Source organism: Atheta coriaria, unplaced genomic scaffold (genome assembly GCF_025399875.1).
Source record: "Atheta coriaria isolate IRGN ID8LTWV9N9 unplaced genomic scaffold, Caltech_Dcor_3.1 hic_scaffold_10_pilon, whole genome shotgun sequence".
In the NCBI taxonomy this organism is placed as follows: Eukaryota; Metazoa; Arthropoda; class Insecta; order Coleoptera; family Staphylinidae; genus Dalotia; species Dalotia coriaria.
Genome location: NW_027045452.1, coordinates 1,811,030 through 1,832,804, shown reverse-complemented (window position 1 = coordinate 1,832,804; position 21,775 = coordinate 1,811,030). Strand labels below are relative to the sequence as shown.

Below are 21,775 nucleotides of genomic sequence, written 5' to 3'. Positions count from 1 at the left end.
TTGTGTGCTGTTTAAAAGTTAAAATGTTACATTTATTGCTTTTTTGTTTTTGTGTAAGACGAATGCGTGCTGTTTCCAAGACGTGTTCATGCATAATTTAGCATCCACTTTAATTACAACTGTGCATTGAAATTTTGTGCGTAGGATTATCAATCATCCTCTCATCTGGCACGAGACGAACCGCCGTTCACCTTCGTCCCTACCCTCAAACCCGCCCCCATACTGAAGCAGTGTTAGCAGATGATTTATGTGTTACCAAGTCACCCGTTTCCTTTCAATACTACCAGCTTTAAATGAGAGTAGATATACGTTGAAGTAACTAACTTGGATATTAAATACAAAAATGTTTTGTTTATTAATTTAATTTTAGTATATAGCTGATAGGTTTGTTAAGAATTCAGATATGCAAAAGATGATATTTGCTCTGAGCAGCTGATCTACGTGGGTCTTCCGGAATTTTGCTCATCAGAAATTCGCCAAACTTCATTTGAATATTTTTCCTTCACGCTCGTACCCTTTTATTTTTTCGCTTGCGCGCTCGCTACGCCCCGGCTTTTTTGCTTCATCGCGCTTCCCGCAGAAAAGCCGCACTCGCATTCCCGGCTTTTATATTCCCGTATTTCTGCATATTCCTTCGCATGAAATTATCTAGTCGAGCGTGTGTCTGGACTCGCTATAGTCTGCCGGCGTCGAGAGTTACAGTCGCTGGATACAAGGCGGGCGAGCGTCGAGCGTATTTCGCAAATTCGGTGTTTAAGTTGCCGGCTTCGTCTTCTTTTTTGCATTTAATATTAGCCAAATACTGGAGCGGATGTCTTATTATTTTATATGCCAAAACTGCATAAACGAAGCACGACAGATGTGGTACTGAAATTTAGTCATCAAAAATGCGATTTGTTCAAATTTTGAAGTGGAAATTTAAGGTAAGGTGATGAATTGTGTCAATTACATCACAATAGATTTAAAGATTAGTGATTTTATCAGTTTAGTAGAACGCCATGGTCACAAAAATTATAAATCACTAGCTTTTGCCCGCGACTTTGTCCCGGTAGTCTTTAATAAATAAGTAATTCGTTTTTACTCTCTTGTTCTAGACATAGTTGGGATTCTATCAATAAGATTCGTAATTGCTAATAATGCACTTCAGCGCGCCATCTCGAATTCAACTATTGAACTATATCTATGATTGAATCACAATGCCAACTTTTATCCTATAGAAAAAGGCTGTTTTTAGGGTTTTCCTGGCAATTATTTGATATTTTCTCACCGTAAAAACCCTCCTTGGACTATAACAAATATTTTAAAAAAGAATTAGCCAAATTTGTCAAGGCGTTGTTAAGTTATGCGCTTACCAACACATTTTGCGATCCATTTTTATATTATACGATTAATATATAAATTAATAAAATTCTGGTGTTGTTTAACATTGGTTTAGAATGTTTGGCACAAATCCGAATAGTGGTTTAATTTTGTCGGTTTTGATTTTACCACGTAATTTCCGAAATATTGATGCAATCGGAAAACCGACTGGATATTTTTCTATTTTTTCTAGCTTTAAAAATCGTTTTAAACTAAAAACGTTCATTTACCATTATATATTCACATATACCACCACAACTTGCTGGCGAACTCCTGTGTTATATATTTTGTGATTTTCTGTAAAGTGTATTCCCTATTCTTCATTTTTAGAGCGAAATAAAGTGAAGAATGCCACTTTATTAAACGCTAGCATATTAGCCACCCTAATACAGTAGAGTCAGTGCATTACCATTATCAGACATTGACTTTCGTGCCGAAGGGCGTACGCTGCCTTTAATGGCGCCCAGCGTGTTCAACTTTATTAAATTCTTTCGCCGCGGGTGGAATTAATTTCGTGGCCGTCGAAGCCGTCAGCGGCGCGTCGCTACTTCGGTCAAACGCTTCCGACCTAATTGATTTCAAAGTTAATTTCAAACTGTTCACAAAATGCGCCATGAACTATCAAACATACAAAACACAAACGTCAAACCAAAAATGAGCTTATTTCCTGCTGTGCTTCAGAATATGCTAGCACATAAAATATTTACGTTTTTGAACAGTGCAGAAATCATCTCGATGCAATTTCACGTCAACAAGAACGGCCGTAAATCTTGCAGGCAGTGCATTAATTTATAAACTAAGCACCAAACATAAAATAAAGTTATGCAAAATACCCCATCAACAAATACCACCACGCGCACACAAATAAAATACATGCACATGTGAATAGTGAATAAAGATGTAAGCTGCGAGATGAAGAGAAACCGTAAAATACGAATAAGTACAATGTGTGGGTGAGCGCCGGCTTGGCGGCCCTTTTCATAACCAAGTGGAATTTTCGGAGTCTTAAATAAAGTCGATGAAAAGTTTAAAGTTTAAAGGCACGATCCAGGGCGGTAACTCAAGCACGCCGGGCACGTGTTCATTATGCGCCCACAAAACACTCGTAAACAAAGCCAAACATGCCCGCGCCACAAAATTAAATAGTAAAACCTAAATAGTTTGACATTTTCCATCGATAAAGTATAGAATTCTATTCATGCGTACATTTTATCATTCATTAAATTCAAATTAATGACTCGACATCAATTATGCTGTTTTTGTAATTTTATTCTGATGATAATTCATTCTCATTAACATAGAATAACAAACAATACATTTGGAAACAATAAACAATAAACTGTTATTATTTATTATCAATTATTAGATTTTTTGCGCTTTTCGTTCTATTTTTTATTCTATTCTTTTATCTGGATGCCATTTTATCTTGGAGTCGCCAGGGATAAAAGGGTGAAGGCGTTTTGCTCCTATAACTTTCCTATTCATCTGCTCTTTTCACATCCTTCTTTTGAAAGGACCCGGCAGCAGGGCGGCGCCGCCTGTTTCTGAAATCGAGTGACATTAAAAATAATTTAGTGTGTGCCGGCGAAAATATTGGGAACCACCTCAACGATAAATTCCCACAGACAGATAAACTTTATTAAAATGATCGAAATAAAATTCGGTGAGAATTTAATTGATCGCATCACGTAACTTATAACAACATCAAGTTATAATTAATTGTTTGATTGTCTTCAAGCACGATGCACAAAAGTCGTTATATAAAACAAGCAATTAAATTGTCTAATTCCTCGGCTAAATTAAAACATTAACGATGTTATTATGAACCGTAAGACGCAGTAATTCGATGTATACCCTTTCCGGGTTGCTCGGGCGGCGGACGTCGTGATCGACGTCGTTAAGTGCAAAAGAAAAGTACTTAAGAGAGGAAAATGCCCCGCGTACGCCGGCGAAAAACTATAAACGAGCGCATTACGCCGTCTAATAAACTATGCATGTATCCATACAGTCACCATGAGGGCAACAAAATGCGCATAAAAGGAACAACGTAAAAAGTTTCTTTGATGAAGACATTAAAACACATTAAGAATACATTTGACACGCAAAAAAAAACAATTCAGGTACTAACTTAGGTTAAAGGGTTGTGTTACAACCAACAAATATTCTATACAGGCATTTGCCCGCGACTTCGTCCCGGTAGTGTTTAATAAAAGTGTAATTCGTTTTTATTCTCTTGTTCTAGACATAGTACGTGTCAATTATGTCAATAAAATTCGCTATTTTATTTTAAATAAATTAATTATGTAAAGAATTGCTAAGAATACACTTCAGCGCGCTATCTCGGATTCAACTATTTAACTATAACTATGATTGAATCTCAATGCCAACCTTTATCTTATAGAAAAGGGCCTTTTTCAGGGTTTTACCGGCAATTATTCGAATTTTTCTCGCCGTAAAAACCATCCTTGGACTTTAACGAACATTTTAAAAAGAATTGGTCAAATTGGTCTACGCGTTGTTGAGTTATACGCTTACTAACAAATTTTGCGATTAATTTTTATATTATACATTATATTTATAGGTTTAATTAACGAGTAATTTTTTAGGCAAGTACAAAAAAATAAAATAATGATTCATTAAAATCTTAATCAATTTTTTTCTGAGTTGAAAAATATTGCAGCGTGCATTTTTCCTAATTGTTGTAATTACCCGCCCCGGATAAGTATTTCTTTTCCATTCGCACGGCTGCAACAGTTCAGGCACAGTTCCGGTTCCATTGTCTTTGTTACGCTTCCTCTGCAGACTACTTTCGTCCTTATTTAAGTTACCTGGTGCTCGCTTATTAGAATTAGATGTTACGCAGGCGAGTGCCTCGTGCTAATGACCGTTCTTTCCAACTTCAACCAAACACTCTGACACACCCAAGTTGCAACTTTCGCCGAGTCGCCAGATATTACATAAGCGCGATTTTCCACGAAACACGTAAAAGGGAATTTAAGAAGTAAACGCGCCGTAAACGTAAAATAAATTCGGGAAATTCAATTAACTTCCGACTTGTTAATTATTTAACGACGCACCCGTACATGCAGCACAAGCCAACCCGGAAAAAGACACACAGGACCCTTTTTGATAACAACATTACACACAAAACGCATAAATATTCTAGTTACACACAATTCACATTTTAAAATGAATTAATAATAACTGCTCTTTGTGCATAAACGAATTTTAATTAACGTTTTGTTACAGATCAACAGTTTTGGTATGAACAAGCGAGGATTGCAATCAGGAAACGATTGCAATATGCGACCGATCGAAGGCCGCATGCGAAGAATGTTATCCTCTTCGTTGGAGACGGCATGGGGGTTGGTACGGCGACGGCGGCGCGAATTCTACGCGGTCAGCGTTTGGGTAAACGCGGCGAGGAGCATGAACTTGCATGGGATGCATTTCCTGCTGTCGCTTTAGCAAAAGTAAGTGCTGAGCAACAAAATTAAAAAATTTTGAAAAAAAAATTGTTTTATGCAATTATTGTATCTATAAAGTTGATAGTAATAAAATGAAATAGCACGTTTTCTAAACACGTGCGAAAAAGCATCTAGTTTGAGTTTTAAGATCGTTTAGAGACTTTCACAACGCTGGCTTTTATTTTTCGCACGGCTTTTATGACGGTTTCGTGGCTAAAACCCTCGACGCGGCTTTATCTGAAGACCACGCCGGTGGGTTTTTACCAATAAAGCCATGAAGTGATGTAATTGAGAGGTTTATAGCGTGCGGTGTTGATTTTTGCTTGTTTTTTTTAACACAAAAATAACCAAAAACTAAAATTTTCGAATTTAAATGTTTGAAGTTTGACACCGAAGCGCATAAATCTTGTACTGCTACCAGTCGGTGCTAGGCCACGATCGAATTAATGATTGGGCAATATGTTGTCGATAAAGGCGCGTCGCGACGCGAGTTCGCGCCGCAATTACGTGCGAAGATAAATGGCGTGACAGCCCTCTATATTTACAGCAGCTTAAACGCAATACATTGCACCCCCACGAGCATTCATTTCGAAACAAAAGGCCGCGCTATTTTCACCCGAAAACCTGTCAAAAACTCATCAACGAAATAGAGCGCTAACACAATCACTGGAATAGAATCGCAATTTTAATATGTGTTTGCAACAGTAGGCAAAAATTTCATCCAAAACTTTTTTTCATTGCAAATGCAATGCAATGACAGACAAACAAAATAAAACTACAAAAACTGGTTTGAACAAATCCTGGTTTGCTATCAGTAAATAGAATTTTTTAAATAAAACAAAATAATTACCTATTATTAATTGGGAACTGTAATTTCGAACTGCATTAATCAAAAGTTTACTACTACTGGTTAGTCCCTAATGAAAGTTGTTCATAAAATTAAATAAATTTGAGTTGATGTTGTTGAATGGCCCCAACATCAACTATTAATTGTATGATGCAATAGTGTATGATGTTAGTTTTGCATAATTAAAATTTGTAGCCATGTAATATGAAAATTTAGCTGATATTCGCAGAATTTACGTGGCATAATTATTTAAAAACAAACAAGCGTTATAAATATACTCATAGCAATTTATTCAACCGTGCAGATTATTAATACAAACTCCTATTAAATTTTCATAATGCACTAATTCAATAAAATATATGTTTTACAATAATTTATTATAATAATGCCGGAAATTACGCGAAACAAATTGAATATTTTATATTTTGATGCGAGGTTAATGTGTACGCATTACGCATTACACTCAACTATAAATGTTTATTAGATTGTCGTTAGTTATGCAAATAATTTCGGCATTTAATGCACCATATAATCCTGAAATGACCCGAACTATTGCCCAACTCTTGCGCGCAGTTTATACTCATTTAAGTCGGAGTAATGCCGGACGTCAGCATTCACAACACCAAATAAACAATAATTAATACCGCGCTCAAGTACGCGCAAAAGTGAATCCAGCGCCTGTGAACGTAAATATTGAATGTATTCCATTATACCTATATACATATAGTAGTGGTAATACTCGGATAATTCCTCTAGTTCAAAACAGTCAAAGCGTCGCAAAGTGCTGCCCTATTATATAAAGCGTTCGTGGTGAGTTTGTGATGGTCAATTTCGTGTTTGTGGTTGCTATTCAATTATTTCCATGAATCAGTAATGAGAGTATTTTCTGTAAATAGATGGTTTATGTTTTGTGGTGTAATAGGGTGGAAATATGTGATATTAGTTTTTAGCGCTGCGCGGCACAACTTGCGGTTGTGTGTGTGGGTGGAAAATGCAAATCGTGCGACTTGAGTGCGTTTTTAAAAATGGCGCGCGCCGGCTGTGGATTGTCGGATTTGTTTCCGACTGTTGTTTTGTTAATCGCGCTTCAGCGGCTGCCGCAGACCGCAGAACAATGCAAAGTGCACCAGACACGCACAACTGGCCAATATAAATGCCAAATGCACAGCACTACATTTCCGAATGCAAATTTTATCAGCAAATAGTTTTAATTTCAATTTTAAACAATTTCCAAAGACATGCCGTCGTAAATTATGCAAAGCTTAATTAGAACAATAACTTAAGTGTATTAATATTCTCCTTTTCGCGTGGGAAAAAATACTGAAACATAAAACAAGTCTCCAAAGGGGTTTGGTCCTCTTTTCGGTAGGCGAAGAGCACGCGCGCTGTAAAAGTACGTTTTAATGTAAAATTATGACGCGACGTGTTCTCCGTCAGCGCAGAAAATTAGATTAAAACGTGTTTCACTTACCCGACGCCTTTCTCAGCCTTAGCTTCGGTTTGCTTTTGAAGCGTTTGAGGCTTTCCCAACACTCGGAACAATCCAAGGTTTTAACATCCGACCCCAGCTGAAACCCAATGCCGGCGCAATGGTCGAAAATGTATCTCGAACAATGCGAGGAGCAAAAAGGCGCAAAGTAGTGAGAAGTAGTGTATGCGGTAGTGAACCAAGAAGTGAACGAGTACGCCGAGTAGCGAAATGTAGACTTTCTGCGCTTCGCAGTCGGATGCGTTCGTGGTCGAATTACATTTGCATTTCGTTTAAAATTTCCGTCTTTGTTCCAAACTTGCATTCGGGTTGCGCGGTGGTGCAAGATGGTGCAGGCGGAGGCGGAAAAGGGCAAAATGTCGACCGACCCCACTACCTCGAAATTTGCCGCGACGATAAGCTGCAGGTACCCGAAATGCCGGGAATGCAAATGTGGCCAAGATTGCAGGTTGTTGCCGAAGTACATTTCCTCCTGTTTCCACCATCCTCGGCGTGTGTAATTTCGGGATTATCAACAGGATAACCAGCAACTCGTTGGTGGTACATTCATGGCACTCAGCTTATCTGCGAATTGTTAGTTATTATATTTTAAACTCCAAAAATACAAGTTTTAATTTTTGCTTTAATTTCGACTTTCTATTGAAAACATTGAAATGAAAATCATAGTGAAGCATGAATGTCAAATTTCAATCCGAATATTATTAAATATTTATGGTTTCTAGCAAATATCCGGCGTAATTTCCGGGAATTGGCTTATTCCATGCCGTTTTCGATTTAATTTAATTACATTTCAAATGTTTATTTAGTTAGCAAAAGTTTTACTACTAAATAAAATTTAAATCAACGTAATAAATATCGAAACGTGCTTGAAATGAGGTTTTTCTTTATAATCAGGGCGCGACGCATTGATTTACTACGCCCCGGTGGGCAGGAATTAATCAAATGAGTGTCAACATAACTCACCAAATTAACTGCTTTTAATTTGCATAAAATATTTCATCAGACGCGGGAAGACGCTGCAAAAAACTAATTTAGAAAATTACTTTCGGGTAAAAATGTGAATATGATTAATTATAGGCAACCAACCGTACACGTTGCTCAATATGTGTTGCCTATACCAGCATTTTTTAAATTTGTTTTTTTTTCCGCATGCAAAAAATGATGATTTAGATAAATTTAAACACTGATGATGAAAAATAGTGACTAGATGTTGTCCAGTTGTTCGACCGGGGAATGCGGCTCGATAAACTATTTTTCATTTGATCCATCTACCCACCAGTCCCGTCGCTCTTGTCACGCCAGGACTATATATTATCCGCGGCTGCGAAACGGCTGACGTCGTAATTTACAGGCGCAACCGATAGGAACGCTTGCAGGATTTCGAATGCGATGTATTTATGGCGAAACTCCAACTCCAAAACTGCCCTCTGGCCTTGCACCCCTTCCGGCGGCAGTGGCAGCCTTCTATCTCATTGGGGATATCCATCAGCAATCGACCAAGGAGAGATTGATAATCGGTTAAATTATGGCGATACAATATTTCCGCCAGTGTGCAAAATATTGTAGCAACTATCAACATAACCTCAATCACATCACAATGGCGTGCGTAATGGATGAAGATAAAGTTGTAAAAAATGTTACATATTGTAAAAGTTAATGCAACGGACAGTAAACGAGGTGATCAATTTTATTTCGTGGCACAACTTTTTCATAAAATTTCAACTTTCACCGAAGTTTAAGCGAATTTGACGCAAACTTTTTTTTGCAAAATATTACTCGTACCTGTACTTATTTTACATAAAGTATAGAAAATGTAAATACCTGTTTTATTCCGCTTATGGACAGAAAGAGATTTCCTAAAAATACAACATGTATCTATCGTAACGGTAACGTTGCTTAAAATCCTCCGAAAGTTGAAAGTTGGAAGTTGCACGTTGGGTGTTGCTTGTATTTCATGAATACGAAATAAACGTAATTAGATTTGGGGAACTTTTTCATCCGGCAAGTTGTGCTTTCAAGGAGGCGGAAGACAGTAGTCGGGGTGTAGTCAGCGACATGACGGTAATGTAGACAGCATTGCTGACTTTGTAAAAAACCCACGTTGACAACTTTCATTCGATGTCGTACTTACAGGAAGAGAGAAAAGTTTAGTGGAACAAAAAAACCATTTGATCCCAAGGATTTAGTCTGATCTAAACTTAAAGTCTTTGATGTGTCATAAATAAATTTACTATTGTGTCTATTTGAAGTTGAAAATTTTTTGTCCACATGGAATACATTAAAAATTATTTTTGGTTATTTGCGTGTGTTTTTGAATTTTGGCTTGCGGCGCACGTAGTTACGCAAGCAAAGATTTCGCAATCTTCGCTTTGCTTTTTTCTTTCCGGCGCGAGTACGTGCAGACGTACAATTGGGGAGCCACGCTCTCAAAACGCAAAAAAAGAGTGTTCGCAACTTTGTACATTTCGCTCAAATTCGACGAGATTCTTTTTGTGCGCACTCCGGCAACAAACATAAAAATAACTCACACAATAATGTCGCCGAGTTATAGCGACAAGCATCCGCCTTATTACCATGCACTGAGCGCCATTAGCTATTCCCTCGATGGTCTTTTACAAAGCCTCTACGATCTCACAGCACGCGAGTAGATAATAATGTAGTTTCAGTTCGAATAAATTAAAGATTAATATTTAGCAAAAAAATAGTAACGTATAATTATGATTGAATATTTATATATTATTTGCAATTAAATCGCAACGTAAACTACATAATATCTGTTAATTAATAATTAAACTACATGATTTATTTAAATATTCTTTACCATTATGAATTTATTTCAAGCGTTGGATAAGATAAAGTCGAGGTAAATTGATAATAACAACTATTGGGGTAGTGAACATTTCAAGCGCGAAATGAGATAATATAAACGTGTTTTGATAAAATCCGCTGCGATGGCCTATGTTTACAAAACATTGCAACAACGATATGATCGCGGGAATAATTTTAGTTATAACGGACATTCTGGCGACATCTTGGAAAGATTTTAAGAGTTCAGTTTGAAATCGTCTGGTTGTGTTATTGAATCGGGCATTTGATAAGTGATCGTGCATAGAATTGAATAGTAAAGTAACCGTGTACCTGTAATCGCTCGCAAGGACACGGATTTCAATCAGCAGCATTATTAAATTAAACACCAGAAATTAAACATACATACTATATAGTAATAGATTATATATTACATAATTACTGTTAATAAATCATAAAAAATGAATTATTTTAATATGTGTTACTTTTTTGATTTAATTTCAAGCGTAAAATAAAATAAAGTCAATGTAAATTGATAAAATGCGCTGCTGCAATAACCAATGTGTATGTTTACAATACTTTACAACAACAAAATGATATAAACACCATATTAAACTCCAAAAGTTCCTCTACACGATGCATACCTTTTCAATCTTTCATCCCTTCCGGAAGTGCCCTAAAATACCCTTTAAAAATTGGCATTTTTCAAGAAAATTGATAACATGGTGAGGAAAACACTTTGTATCTCGCCAACTAATTGATATTTTTAGAATTGGTCACCGCCATATTAAACACCAAAAGTTCCTCTACACGATGCATACCTTTTCAATCTTCCATCCCTTCCGGAAGTGCCCTAAAGTGCCTTTTAAAAATTGGCATTTTTCAAAAAAATTGAAAACATGGTGTGGAAAAACCCCTTAAATCTCGCGAACTAATTTACTTTCTTAGAAAATGTCGGAGCCATATAAAAGTTCAAGAGCTTTTGTACACGACTCGTACCATTTCAATCTTCCAACCCTTTTGGAAGTGCCCTAAAATGCCTTTTAAAAATTGGCATTTTTCAAAAAAATTAAAAACTTGGTGTTGAAAACAACCGCCATCTTAAAGTTCGGGAGTCTCCCTACGCGATCCATATTTTTGTAGCCCCCTAACCCTTCGAGAAGTGCCCTAAAAAGCACTTCAAAAATAGCCATTTTTGTCCCAAAATTTTCATTCTTTCGTCGAAAAACAGGGTCGAACTTTTTTGTTAACATTTTTTTCGGTGGAAGGACAGGGTCCAATTTTTTTTCTTAAAATTTGTTAGGTCAAAGAACAAGGTCGAATGTTTTTGGTCGAATAACAGGGTTGAACTTTTTTCTTAAATTTTTTTGCTTGAAAAACAGAGTCAAACTTTTTTCTTAAAATTTGCCCGTTGAAACATTAAATAAAAATAAAAGTTATTAATAGAAAAACCTGGCGGAGGCGCCTGACATTTAAAAGTGTTGTCTAATTAAATATTGAGAACTACCTCATTATATAGAGGGGCTTTTAATGATACAAGTAAAACAACTTTTCACCTAATAGGAGTAAGGAATTTTCCTCTAAATCTCATTATGTGAAATGTGCACTCCCATTGAGACTTAAGAATCAATTATCTCAGGAACTAATTGAGATAAACAAAAACCAAAAACACCCCGATGATCAGAATCAAATTCTTGATAAGATAACATTTAAAAAATTTGAATTAAAACATGTGCCTATAAAAGTTACCGCTGCGATTTTCTCGGAAAATAATAAAGATAGAAAAGAACTTTCTTCATTTTGTTCATGCCGTGATATGAATCTAAAAATTGCCAATTTAGTTTTTCCATTTTCCAAAGTTGCCCAAAGACTTCTCAAAAATATGAAGAGGTTGTTACACTTGACTCTATTTGGACTCAAAAAAATTTTTTTAGGCGAGAAGAAAATTGAAAACGCTAATCGATTGAGTTTTCCAAAGGGATGAAAGATATGAAGTTTTCCGATAACATCATTATTTCGGAAAATAGGTGGTACATTCTAAATGGATTAAATTAAACTACTTTTCCGATTTTCCTCAAATGTTCCTAATTGAAGTAAAACATCACCAGGATTCTATTAATCCAGGTTTGGTTGCCCTATCTTAATTAGTTTTCATGTTATTGACCATTTTTAATTAATACGTAATTGTTGATAACTGAAAATTTTAACGTGTTATATAATGTATAATGTCATTCTACTCGTACATACAAAAACCGTTTTTTTCTATTTCTAATGGTTCTCAAGATAAGTGCGGAAAACTGGTTACTGAAGATGCCCCTGATATATATCGAATAAACAAGTTTAAACAGTTTTTCGCAATTATCTTGAAAACCAATATAAATAAAAATATATCATATCGTTGTTGCAATGTTTTGTAAACATGGGCCATCGCAGCGGATTTTATCAACACACGTCCGCTTTATATCATTTCGCGTTTGAAATCTTAGGTAAAATTTATTAAAAATAATAAATGTAAAGACAATGTGAATGAATCTACTACTTTATCATAAACTACCTCATTTTATGTGATTTGCATCCTGTCACTACCCCAATCGTTCTTTGCTGTGTAGGGTAAACACATAAAAATATTTTCATTTTTTCATTAATGGCGAAAGTATGGCCGTCACGAGTTCTTACTCTAATCGTATGTATCGCCGACGTAGTTGTTAGTTGATTACGCGCAGATTGAAGAATGCAGATTGCATGATTAATTAATTTCGGCGCAATGGTGTTAGTTGGCATTCAAGATAAATAAAGTTGGAAAGTTTGCTCATTCAGCGCCTCGTGCTGCACGCTGGAAATCAGTCAAAACGCCAAAAACGTCAAAACCGTATTCGCACATCCGCGCTCCCTGGAAATTTCATATTACCATCAGCATGCATGTAGAGAGGTGGTGATGGTGGCGCAGACGGTGGGAGCCGTCACTCCGCGCGCGCAAACAATAAAGTAATTAATAGTTTTAGTTAATTACGCGCAGCCATTGTGCACTGGCGGCGCGCTGAAAAGGTTCAGCCAAGGCGAATTGATTCTGCATGTCGTCAGTTGCATTCAACGAAAGATTGCTGAACCAATTGATCAATGAAATGAACTACAAAACCAAATTGCATTGAATTTAACTGAATATAATAAATTATTTTTTATTTACAGACCTACAATATGGATGCCCAGATCGGCGAGTCTTCAGCATGTGCAACAGCGTTAATGTGCGGCGTAAAAACCAATTTCGAGACTGTTGGTTTAGACGCACGTGGAAAATTCGAAAACTGCTTTTCAAGTTTCTCATCGCGAGTCTCATCGCTCATAGACTGGGCCCAGGAATCAGGTATAACAAAATATTCAGTTTTTAATTAAATCAACTTTCAATTAAAACTTGATTCAAACTAATCTGAATATTGGATTTTTAGTTTGGAAAGTGGAATTAAAGTTTTTGGACTTGTAGCTAACTTAAAAGTACAAATTGAACGCGAGCGCGGAAAAAACGTTTTTTATGCGTTTTTTTACTCACGAACTTTTTTAACACTCGCAATCGACATTTTCCGCAGTTGCTTCTAAGAAAAGAGTGAGAGAGCGCGGGGGCGGGAGATCAGAAATATCCCACTGATTTTACTTAGATTTCTAGTTTATCCTAGTTTCCGCACCAAGAACGACCATGCGCCGCAGTTTAAATGACTAAGAGATAACGATCGGCCATTAGTTTATATCTATCCCGTTTGGCTTTTAGATTTGCCTTTGCGCTTCCAGCGCTCCCTCGGTCCTAGATGCAGTTAGTTTCAGTTCAATTGTAGGAGGGCATCGTATCCGCGCGGATTTGGATTTTAGGCGCACGACTTTCGTTAGCAGCGGAAAAAAAACCGTAGATTTTTAAGCGAAAACGCAGAAGCAACCCGGAAATAGTCCTTTTTTTCTCGCGCTCGTGAATGTAATGTACGTTATTTGACTTCCAAATAAAAGCCTACTTCCGTGCTCCTCATTCTTTTGGAATTTAGAGTTGAGTCTTTAGCGGAAGATTCATGCAGCAGAAATTACTTAGGGAATTATTCGCCAATTCGTAAATCTTGAGCGCATCACATTTAAATTTACATTGGATAACAATAAAAAAGTTTTATTTTTATTTTTTGTCTTTGATGCGCAGGAAAAGCCACGGGGATTGTCACCAACACACGGATAACTCATGCAACACCAGCGGCGTTATATGGTCACTCACCGTCACGTTACTGGGAAGACGATTCCAAGGTACCACCGGCGGCGAGAAAATCCTGTAAGGATTTGGCGCGTCAACTGATTGAAAACGATCCTGGACGTAATATTAATGTAAGTTTTTTTTTAAAAACTAAATTTTTAGTTGGTAATAGTTTAATTAGGTTTTCGAATGTGGAACTAAAGCAGAGAGATCCGTTTCCTGCTGGCGGAACGTGTGCAGTCAATGTGAGTTTGATAGTTTGAACAAAAGCGACTAATTACGAATGCGATTAAGTAAGTTAGCGCGCTGGAGCGCGCGAGGATCGTATACAATTTGCCTTGGGAGACAAGATTTCTCGATTTCCATGCGAATACTATTCCTAATAGTCCTGCTAGTCTTTCCAACAATTCTAGTTCTCTACAAAATTATAACTCAAATTGGAGCTCAATTTTTTTATTTTCACTCTTCCAGCAAAAAGTGTTGGTAAAGTTTTCAATCCCCGCTGGATTCTAAGTCGCTAATTATGCAAATTCATAACGCGATTAGATATAATTAGAGAGTTGCTCGCGTGCGGTTGCACGTAAAGGATCTCCAGGATAAGCACAGACTAATGCAGGTCATGGAAAGAGCACGTACGCAAAGCTTTTTCTACTTCTACGCTCCGAAACCGCCCCGAGTCCGAAAATGCACTTAATCGAGCGTTTCTTTTCTCAACCACATTCACCACTTTCGAATTCAGGTTTCTACACTCAGCAAAGAGCAATGCAACTGAAATAAAATCAAAAAAATATTTTTTTCCGCTCGCGCCCGCATGCTGTGAATAAAAAGTAAAATAAAGTTGAAAAAAATCACGACCGAGGTGAAAACTTTTTGCACGCGCTGAGATTGCGGTTCACTGTGGTCAGGATGCGATCTAACATTACATATCAGAGTGCCTGGCCGGAAAAGAGCGCATCATTCTTGTCTTCTTTTCGTCGTGGAAGGCAAAAGGGGAGTAGGTTTACTCACGGTTCATTTCGCTGCGAAAGCCCCGGCACTTGGGGGGCGGTGACGAGAACCGAAAGCCGATGGGATTTATCGTCACACGCCATCGTCTTAAAACACACCGGAAAGTTTTTTTTTGTTTCTGCGCGTCTTCCGCACAGCCTTGACTCGTAGGATGAAAAGTAAACGGTGTGTCTTTCCGCCGCGCGCTTCCGCTAATGGTGACGCAGTGTGCGCCTGCCGACAGCGGAATGAATCCGGAAACAAGTCACAATCACAACTTACATGCAAGGGACAAGTCACAAGTTACTAGCACAACATTACCCTAGCGCAGAAATAAATTTTCATCACAAACATTTTATTCGTTGAGCTAAAAACAACGCACATCATTACACGTAATAAATGTAAGGTTATGTCGGCGGTAAAATATGGCAGGTTATGTTGTCTTAACCATTTCAACATTTTCTCCGAATGTGCGGCGGCGCTTCGGGCGCTTTTAATTCCTAAAATTTTCATTTCTCATTTCTCAACGTTGATAGCATTATGCCACACGAGCGAGCAATTGCGCTCTAGGTGTGCGTATATGCAAAACAGTCCATAAACTTGGATGAATAATATATCAACGCGCCATCGACGTAGTTACTCGAGCTCTACCCCGCTTTGCTTGAGCGCTTGAGGGGTACGTACAGGTTTTGCGCGCGCGAACGCGAGATGCTTGGGAATTTCGTGTTTATTGTGTGTTTACGATGGCGGAAACTTTATAATTCAACGGGAAATTCTTAATTAGACTCCAGTTGTTGTGTTCTCCACCAGTGCGGCACGCATTTACCAGCCAGAAAGTTAAAAAAGCCAGCAATACTAAATTTCCCCTCATGGTACAAGCATAAGCAAAAAAATTGTTTATTTTGAATTTTGCGATTTAATTGGATGTGCGTGTTGCGCTGATAATGATGAAAATCGATACCGTAACTTTGGATTCGCTTGTTATCCCACAAGTGTAACATCATCACCTGTAATAGTTCGCCAAAGTACAGAACTTACTAAATTGCACTTGTTACTCGGCCACGGGCACATGTCTAAGAGTATTTGACGCTAAATAGCGCAAACTTAACTCTATAAGCTGTATAAACTCGACGAAGTTTAACAAGCCGGCTTGATGACACTGCACATCTAATCAATGATAGAATAAAGTTTTTTAAATTTTTACTTTGTTTTTATTTATTTTTTAAGTTTAACAGGACTTTATAGTACAAAACCGGAAGTAAAGTATGTTAGTGGCTAATTGTGTGGAGACTAAGGCGGTCTAATCGTTGTCTGGAAGAAAACAAACATCAAAGTCGCCGCCGCCGGCTGAAACATCAAGGGTACATCAAAGGCCCTTTACCCTCATACGCACACGGAATTTTTCATGCACTGCAACCAGTTGAAGTCGGCACACACGCATTTGACTAATACAGAACATTATCGAACGCTATTTGAGCGCGGATAATTAGTTGTTTGTTTTATCGCGCGCAACGCGGTTGAACTAATCGTTCAATCATACACAAGGGAGCTGCAATTGTGTACATTGTGTATGCCGATATCACCTGCGTCGGAAACATTGTTAATTAGCTATATTAAACCGACCAAACACCAAAGAGGATGAGCACTTCAGTCAAATACGATTAAATTCTATAATTGTTTGTTAAATTCAACACCAATTGACATCTAGTCTCATCACCGTGGTAATTTTATACTAAAACATGTTTCAGGTTCATAGCAATTGCGGAAATCCGCTTTTCATCGACGCCGCTTGACGTCATTCCATTCGTGAATAATCGAAGCGTGCCCGGAAAAGGGCCAATCGTTAAAATTCATGCAACAATTCATACGCAATTTTGCACTGGCCGGAATTATCATAATTTTTCCATGATTCATACCCAGCGCATTGTACAGATAATGAGTAGTTCACGTTATTGTTCGCTGGGCTGAAACGGCTGAAACGTCGAGAGGTCAAATGGGCGGAAAGTGCGTGAAAGCAAGCCCTGGTTTAATGATTGATGCGCGTCGAACGTTGAATGCGAGGGATGATTAAACAAATGACGTGACATGCACGGGAAAAAAATCAACGCTGAAAGCCGTGTTTTACAGAAAGCTAAATTTAGCGCGCTCATGAATTGAACATTGGACTCAACTAGCCTAATAGTTTGTTGGTTGTCTGGCCCTACAAATAACTACAGTTCACTGTTGACAATAGACATAGACACGCATTCACATTGAATCGAATGTAAACAGCAGACAATTTGCGAATATATTTAGTGAATTTATTCCGTTTGCTGTCACATTATTCGCCGGCAGCACGAAGGTTTCGTTTGTTCTTTGAATTTGCTACACGGTAAACATTCGAATGATTTATACACGTGTAGGTATATACGAGAACATGTTTTACGTTAATTATATGCTCATTATCCGTCTTTAAGTGCGCATGACATAATTAACCGCAAGCTGGAAAAAATTATACGCTCATCCGTTGTAACGAAGTTGTCAAGCCACTAAACCGTCGAAATAAAATAAAATAAGCAGCTCAAGTCATTTTTTGTCCGCTGGCGGGATTAAATTTACGCTAAGTTGGCCGTCTCTCGTTGCGGTTGTCGCAGCGCTCCTATCGCGTTACATTTTGCATTATGCTCGTGACTCGTTCGATTATAATCAGCAACAAAGCGGAGGAGGACGTGTAATCCGACGGATTAATTCCTAACCCCCAATTGCTGCGCGCTACACTGCGCTGCGGTTATTAACTATTCACGCTAATGAATATTCTCTTACAACGTTCGCAACAATTGACAAAAACAGCAAAACAAAAGCAACAAAATGAAAAAATCTACTTTTCCTGTTTAAATACTTCGTAATAGTATTGTAGGCAACCAAAATGACATCAAAAATAAACAAGTTGCTTATTCTAATGCTACATAACCACAAAAATGATTAAAATTAATAAATATAATCCGATTTCTAAAGTTAATATTCACATTTATATAAAACTAGCTTTAACCCACGGCTTCGCTCGCGAATATCTAAAATAATGAAGTTGCTTCCGTACGCGTCTGTAGTCACAGAAGAAGTAACAATGAAGTAGAATGGCGGGAAGTTTAAAATGGCCGAAAGTATAGTCTATGGAAGTATAGTGTACAGTCTCCATAGTGTAGTCAATTGGATTTGATGTTGACGTAGCTGTCGGTAATACAGTGTGATAATACAGTGTGATGGTACTATAGTACTTAGGTGTGAGCTTCATTGCTGGAATGCTAGATGGCGTTAAAGTAGTCAATTAACCAGATGCAGAGGTATTATTGGCTAAACAATTTCTATATTTAATTTAAAAAATAATTTTTTTATTAAATAAAAAGTAGCCTTTAACCATTCGGGGACCACTAAGAATATGTGTACAAATTTTCATGATGATCGGTTAAGTAGTTTTTGCGTGAAAGTGGAACAAACATTCGGACTTTCGCATTTATAATATTGGTAGGGATTAAACAATAAATATGAAATTAATGAAATTATCCAACGTAAATTGTATCTGAATTGAAAGTTATCGACGTCGTTCAAATGCCCGGCTGCAATTTCCAATTTTAATCAAGCATTCAAAAACAGGGCGATTATATAATGTGGGGTGAAATCTGTAACTGTATAAATGTTTACTCCTTCAAGCGTGGCATTATATTTTCCACATTAAAGTTTTAATCGACGCAGGCCGAGCGTGAAACAATTGACAATTTAATAATGCTCCCCTGCGTCGGGAGACACTGTTTGCCAACCGTTTGGCCAAGCGTAGGCCTCTACCACCCTTTGCCACCCCCATTCCACAAACACACGCTCAGGCGAAATTTAATTACACGGAAAGATCAATTGGTTGTAAAACGGGCAAGCAGCGTCGAAAAAAACGAACGATTTCAGTTTTCAGCTAACTTTCCAGGGGAGTTGCGCGGAAATCCTTGCAATACAATATGTTGGTCTAATATACAGTGTGTTTAATTAGATTTATTGCATGGAAATAAAAATTTACTATATTTTACTTTTTTTATTTTAAATTAATGATTGTATTAGAATGATTGATTTTTTTCTGTATGGACACTTTGTATGTTGTATATAAACAAAGCACAATGCGTTCGGTGACATTGCGGACATAAATAACAATACTTAAATTGTCTTTTCCGGACTTCCGCCCGAATAATTCCCGAAAAAATAATGGACTCACATATTTTTTCTATATACTGTTTTCTATACGCGCCGCCCTCGCACCTTTTTTTCCTCTCCCAATTTCACCACGAATGTTTTCGTTTCCAATCTCCAATTTCCAAGTGCTCGTCCTAATGCGAAAGCCAACAAAGTAATTGTACCTATAGCGTATTAAACCGGTTATTCTGTCCTGTGGTATTATCAACAATTTCCGGCCTTTTTAATTTTTTCGTTCATCCCCCGCAAACAACTTTTAACCTTTCCACGCACCGAAAATTGAACGCAACGTAAGGAAATAATAAAAAATATATATTTTTATTTTGCAGCGCTATAAATGTATTCTTAGAGACTTTCTAATAGTAAATGATGTTGTGTTGTGTAGAGGAAGGTTTGTTTTTGTATTGGTATGTTAGAGGGCGTGCGGTACTAATTAAAACAAACGCGGCGAAAAATCTCATTTAATTAAGCGCCCAGAAACAATTAAGACCACACAAACGGGCGGGGAATGCAAATGGCCTGTGCAAATGGTATACATGCGTATTTTCTAATTTGTCGCACTTTATATAACTTCTTTTTTAGATTAAAAATTTTGCGCCCCCGGGTGGGATCGAACCACCGACCTTTCGGTTAACAGCCGAACGCGCTGCCGATTGCGCCACGGAGGCCGACGGGCGCCATTTTAATGTAATTTTTGACAGAATTTGAGAATTGAGGTTAGAATAGGTAATAACAAAAATTGGTAAAAAATCTATTGATTATGTATAGAATTTCACCATTGTTGCACCATTGTTTGATATTTTTGAGATTTTTTGATAGTTTTTGAGAGATTTTAAATGAGAAATGCAAAGTTTTCAAATGAAAATAAGTAATACTGAGTATAAAAAAGCATAATTTATCCTATTTGGTAAAATTCTATAAATTTGTTTTGTATTTTATTGTTTTAACAAATAATAGTCGTTAAATAAAAAGTATTGCCGCCCCCGGATGGGATCGAACCATCGACCTTTCGGTTAACAGCCGAACGCGCTGCCTATTGCGCCACGGAGGCTGACACCTGTCATTTAAGAACAATTTTTGACCGAATGACAAAATTGAGGTTAGAATTAAGAAAAAAGACTAAAATTTGCGCCCCCGGGTGGGATCGAACCACCGACCTTTCGGTTAACAGCCGAACGCGCTGCCGATTGCGCCACGGAGGCTGACAAACGCCATTTTTATGTAATTTTTGACAGAATTTGAGAATTGAGGTTAGAATAGATAAAAAACAGAAATTGGCAAAAAAATCTATTGGTTATGTGTAGAATTGAACCAATGAGGCAAATATTTGATATTTTTAAGCAGTTTTGATAATTTTTGAGAGATTTTAAAACAGAAATACAAAGTTATCAAATGAAAATAAGTAATACCAGGTAAGAGGAACATAATTTATCCCATTTGATAAAATTCTATAAATTTGTTTTGAATTTTATTGTTTTAACAAATAATAATCGTTAAATAAAAGGAATTGCCGCCCCCGGATGGGATCGAACCATCGACCTTTCGGTTAACAGCCGAACGCGCTGCCTATTGCGCCACGGAGGCTGAGACCTGTCATTTAAGAACAATTTTTGACCGAATTACAAAATTGAGGTTAGAATTAAGAAAAAAGACTATAATTTGCGCCCCCGGGTGGGATCGAACCACCGACCTTTCGGTTAACAGCCGAACGCGCTGCCGATTGCGCCACGGAGGCCCATACTAGCACTATAAACGAATTTTTACCACCATAACCTCAATTTAACACTATTAATTTTTAAATAACCATAGTAGTTTATTCAAAATTTGAAATCCACATATTTCAATCTATATTTCCATATTATTAAACAAGGCGCATTGATATTTAAATCAGTTAATTAACGCACAATCTCCAACCATCTGTAAAACAATTAAAACCACAATGCCGCGGCAGTAACTTTACATATCTTCATCAGTTCAACCCTACGACTCCCCAAACATAAATTAAATTACCTTCCACTCTCGTGCAGTTTACTTATTCACTACGTATATAGTTTATATAGCCATAAAGAGTGTCTGGTAGCGTACGTCATTCTTCGTGCAACGTCTGGGTGGATTTAAGCAGTGTCGGCTTGCGAATACGCGATTAATCTATTATACACCTGATGTTGCTCATCGTGAGCACAACGCAGCGTAGCGTAGGGTGAATGTTGTTTACTGGTTGAATAACTGCCCAAGGTAACGGTACACGAAGGCCTACTCAGAGGCCAAGAGGTTATGGACTCGCTCATTCTCTGGAGACGTTAGCGCCACACAATGATACAAACGTATCGCAACAGATTTTCTATGCAACCAAACTAACGCGATGAAATTTACTGTGAGCTTGGCTGCAT

At 37.5% G+C, this 21,775-nt stretch overlaps 1 protein-coding gene and 5 non-coding genes across 6 annotated transcripts in view; 1 reads left to right on the top strand and 5 right to left on the bottom strand.

The window, feature by feature from the left end:
• Positions 1-21,775, top strand: part of LOC135801049 (alkaline phosphatase-like) — a 47,880-nt gene that overhangs the window by 12,780 nt on the left and 13,325 nt on the right. Inside the window, exons 3-5 of the mRNA XM_065314411.1 lie at positions 4,609-4,832; positions 13,154-13,328; positions 14,139-14,317. Of these exons, the coding sequence (XP_065170483.1) occupies positions 4,609-4,832; positions 13,154-13,328; positions 14,139-14,317 (578 nt within the window). The remainder of the gene's footprint in view (positions 1-4,608; positions 4,833-13,153; positions 13,329-14,138; positions 14,318-21,775) is intronic.
• Positions 19,981-20,053, bottom strand: TRNAN-GUU (transfer RNA asparagine (anticodon GUU)). The gene has a single exon. It is a non-coding gene; the product is annotated as a tRNA-Asn (tRNA).
• TRNAN-GUU (transfer RNA asparagine (anticodon GUU)) lies at positions 20,364-20,436 on the bottom strand. Its single transcript has one exon. It is a non-coding gene; the product is annotated as a tRNA-Asn (tRNA).
• On the bottom strand, positions 20,515-20,587 carry TRNAN-GUU (transfer RNA asparagine (anticodon GUU)). Its single transcript has one exon. It is a non-coding gene; the product is annotated as a tRNA-Asn (tRNA).
• TRNAN-GUU (transfer RNA asparagine (anticodon GUU)) lies at positions 20,897-20,969 on the bottom strand. The gene has a single exon. It is a non-coding gene; the product is annotated as a tRNA-Asn (tRNA).
• TRNAN-GUU (transfer RNA asparagine (anticodon GUU)) lies at positions 21,048-21,120 on the bottom strand. The gene has a single exon. It is a non-coding gene; the product is annotated as a tRNA-Asn (tRNA).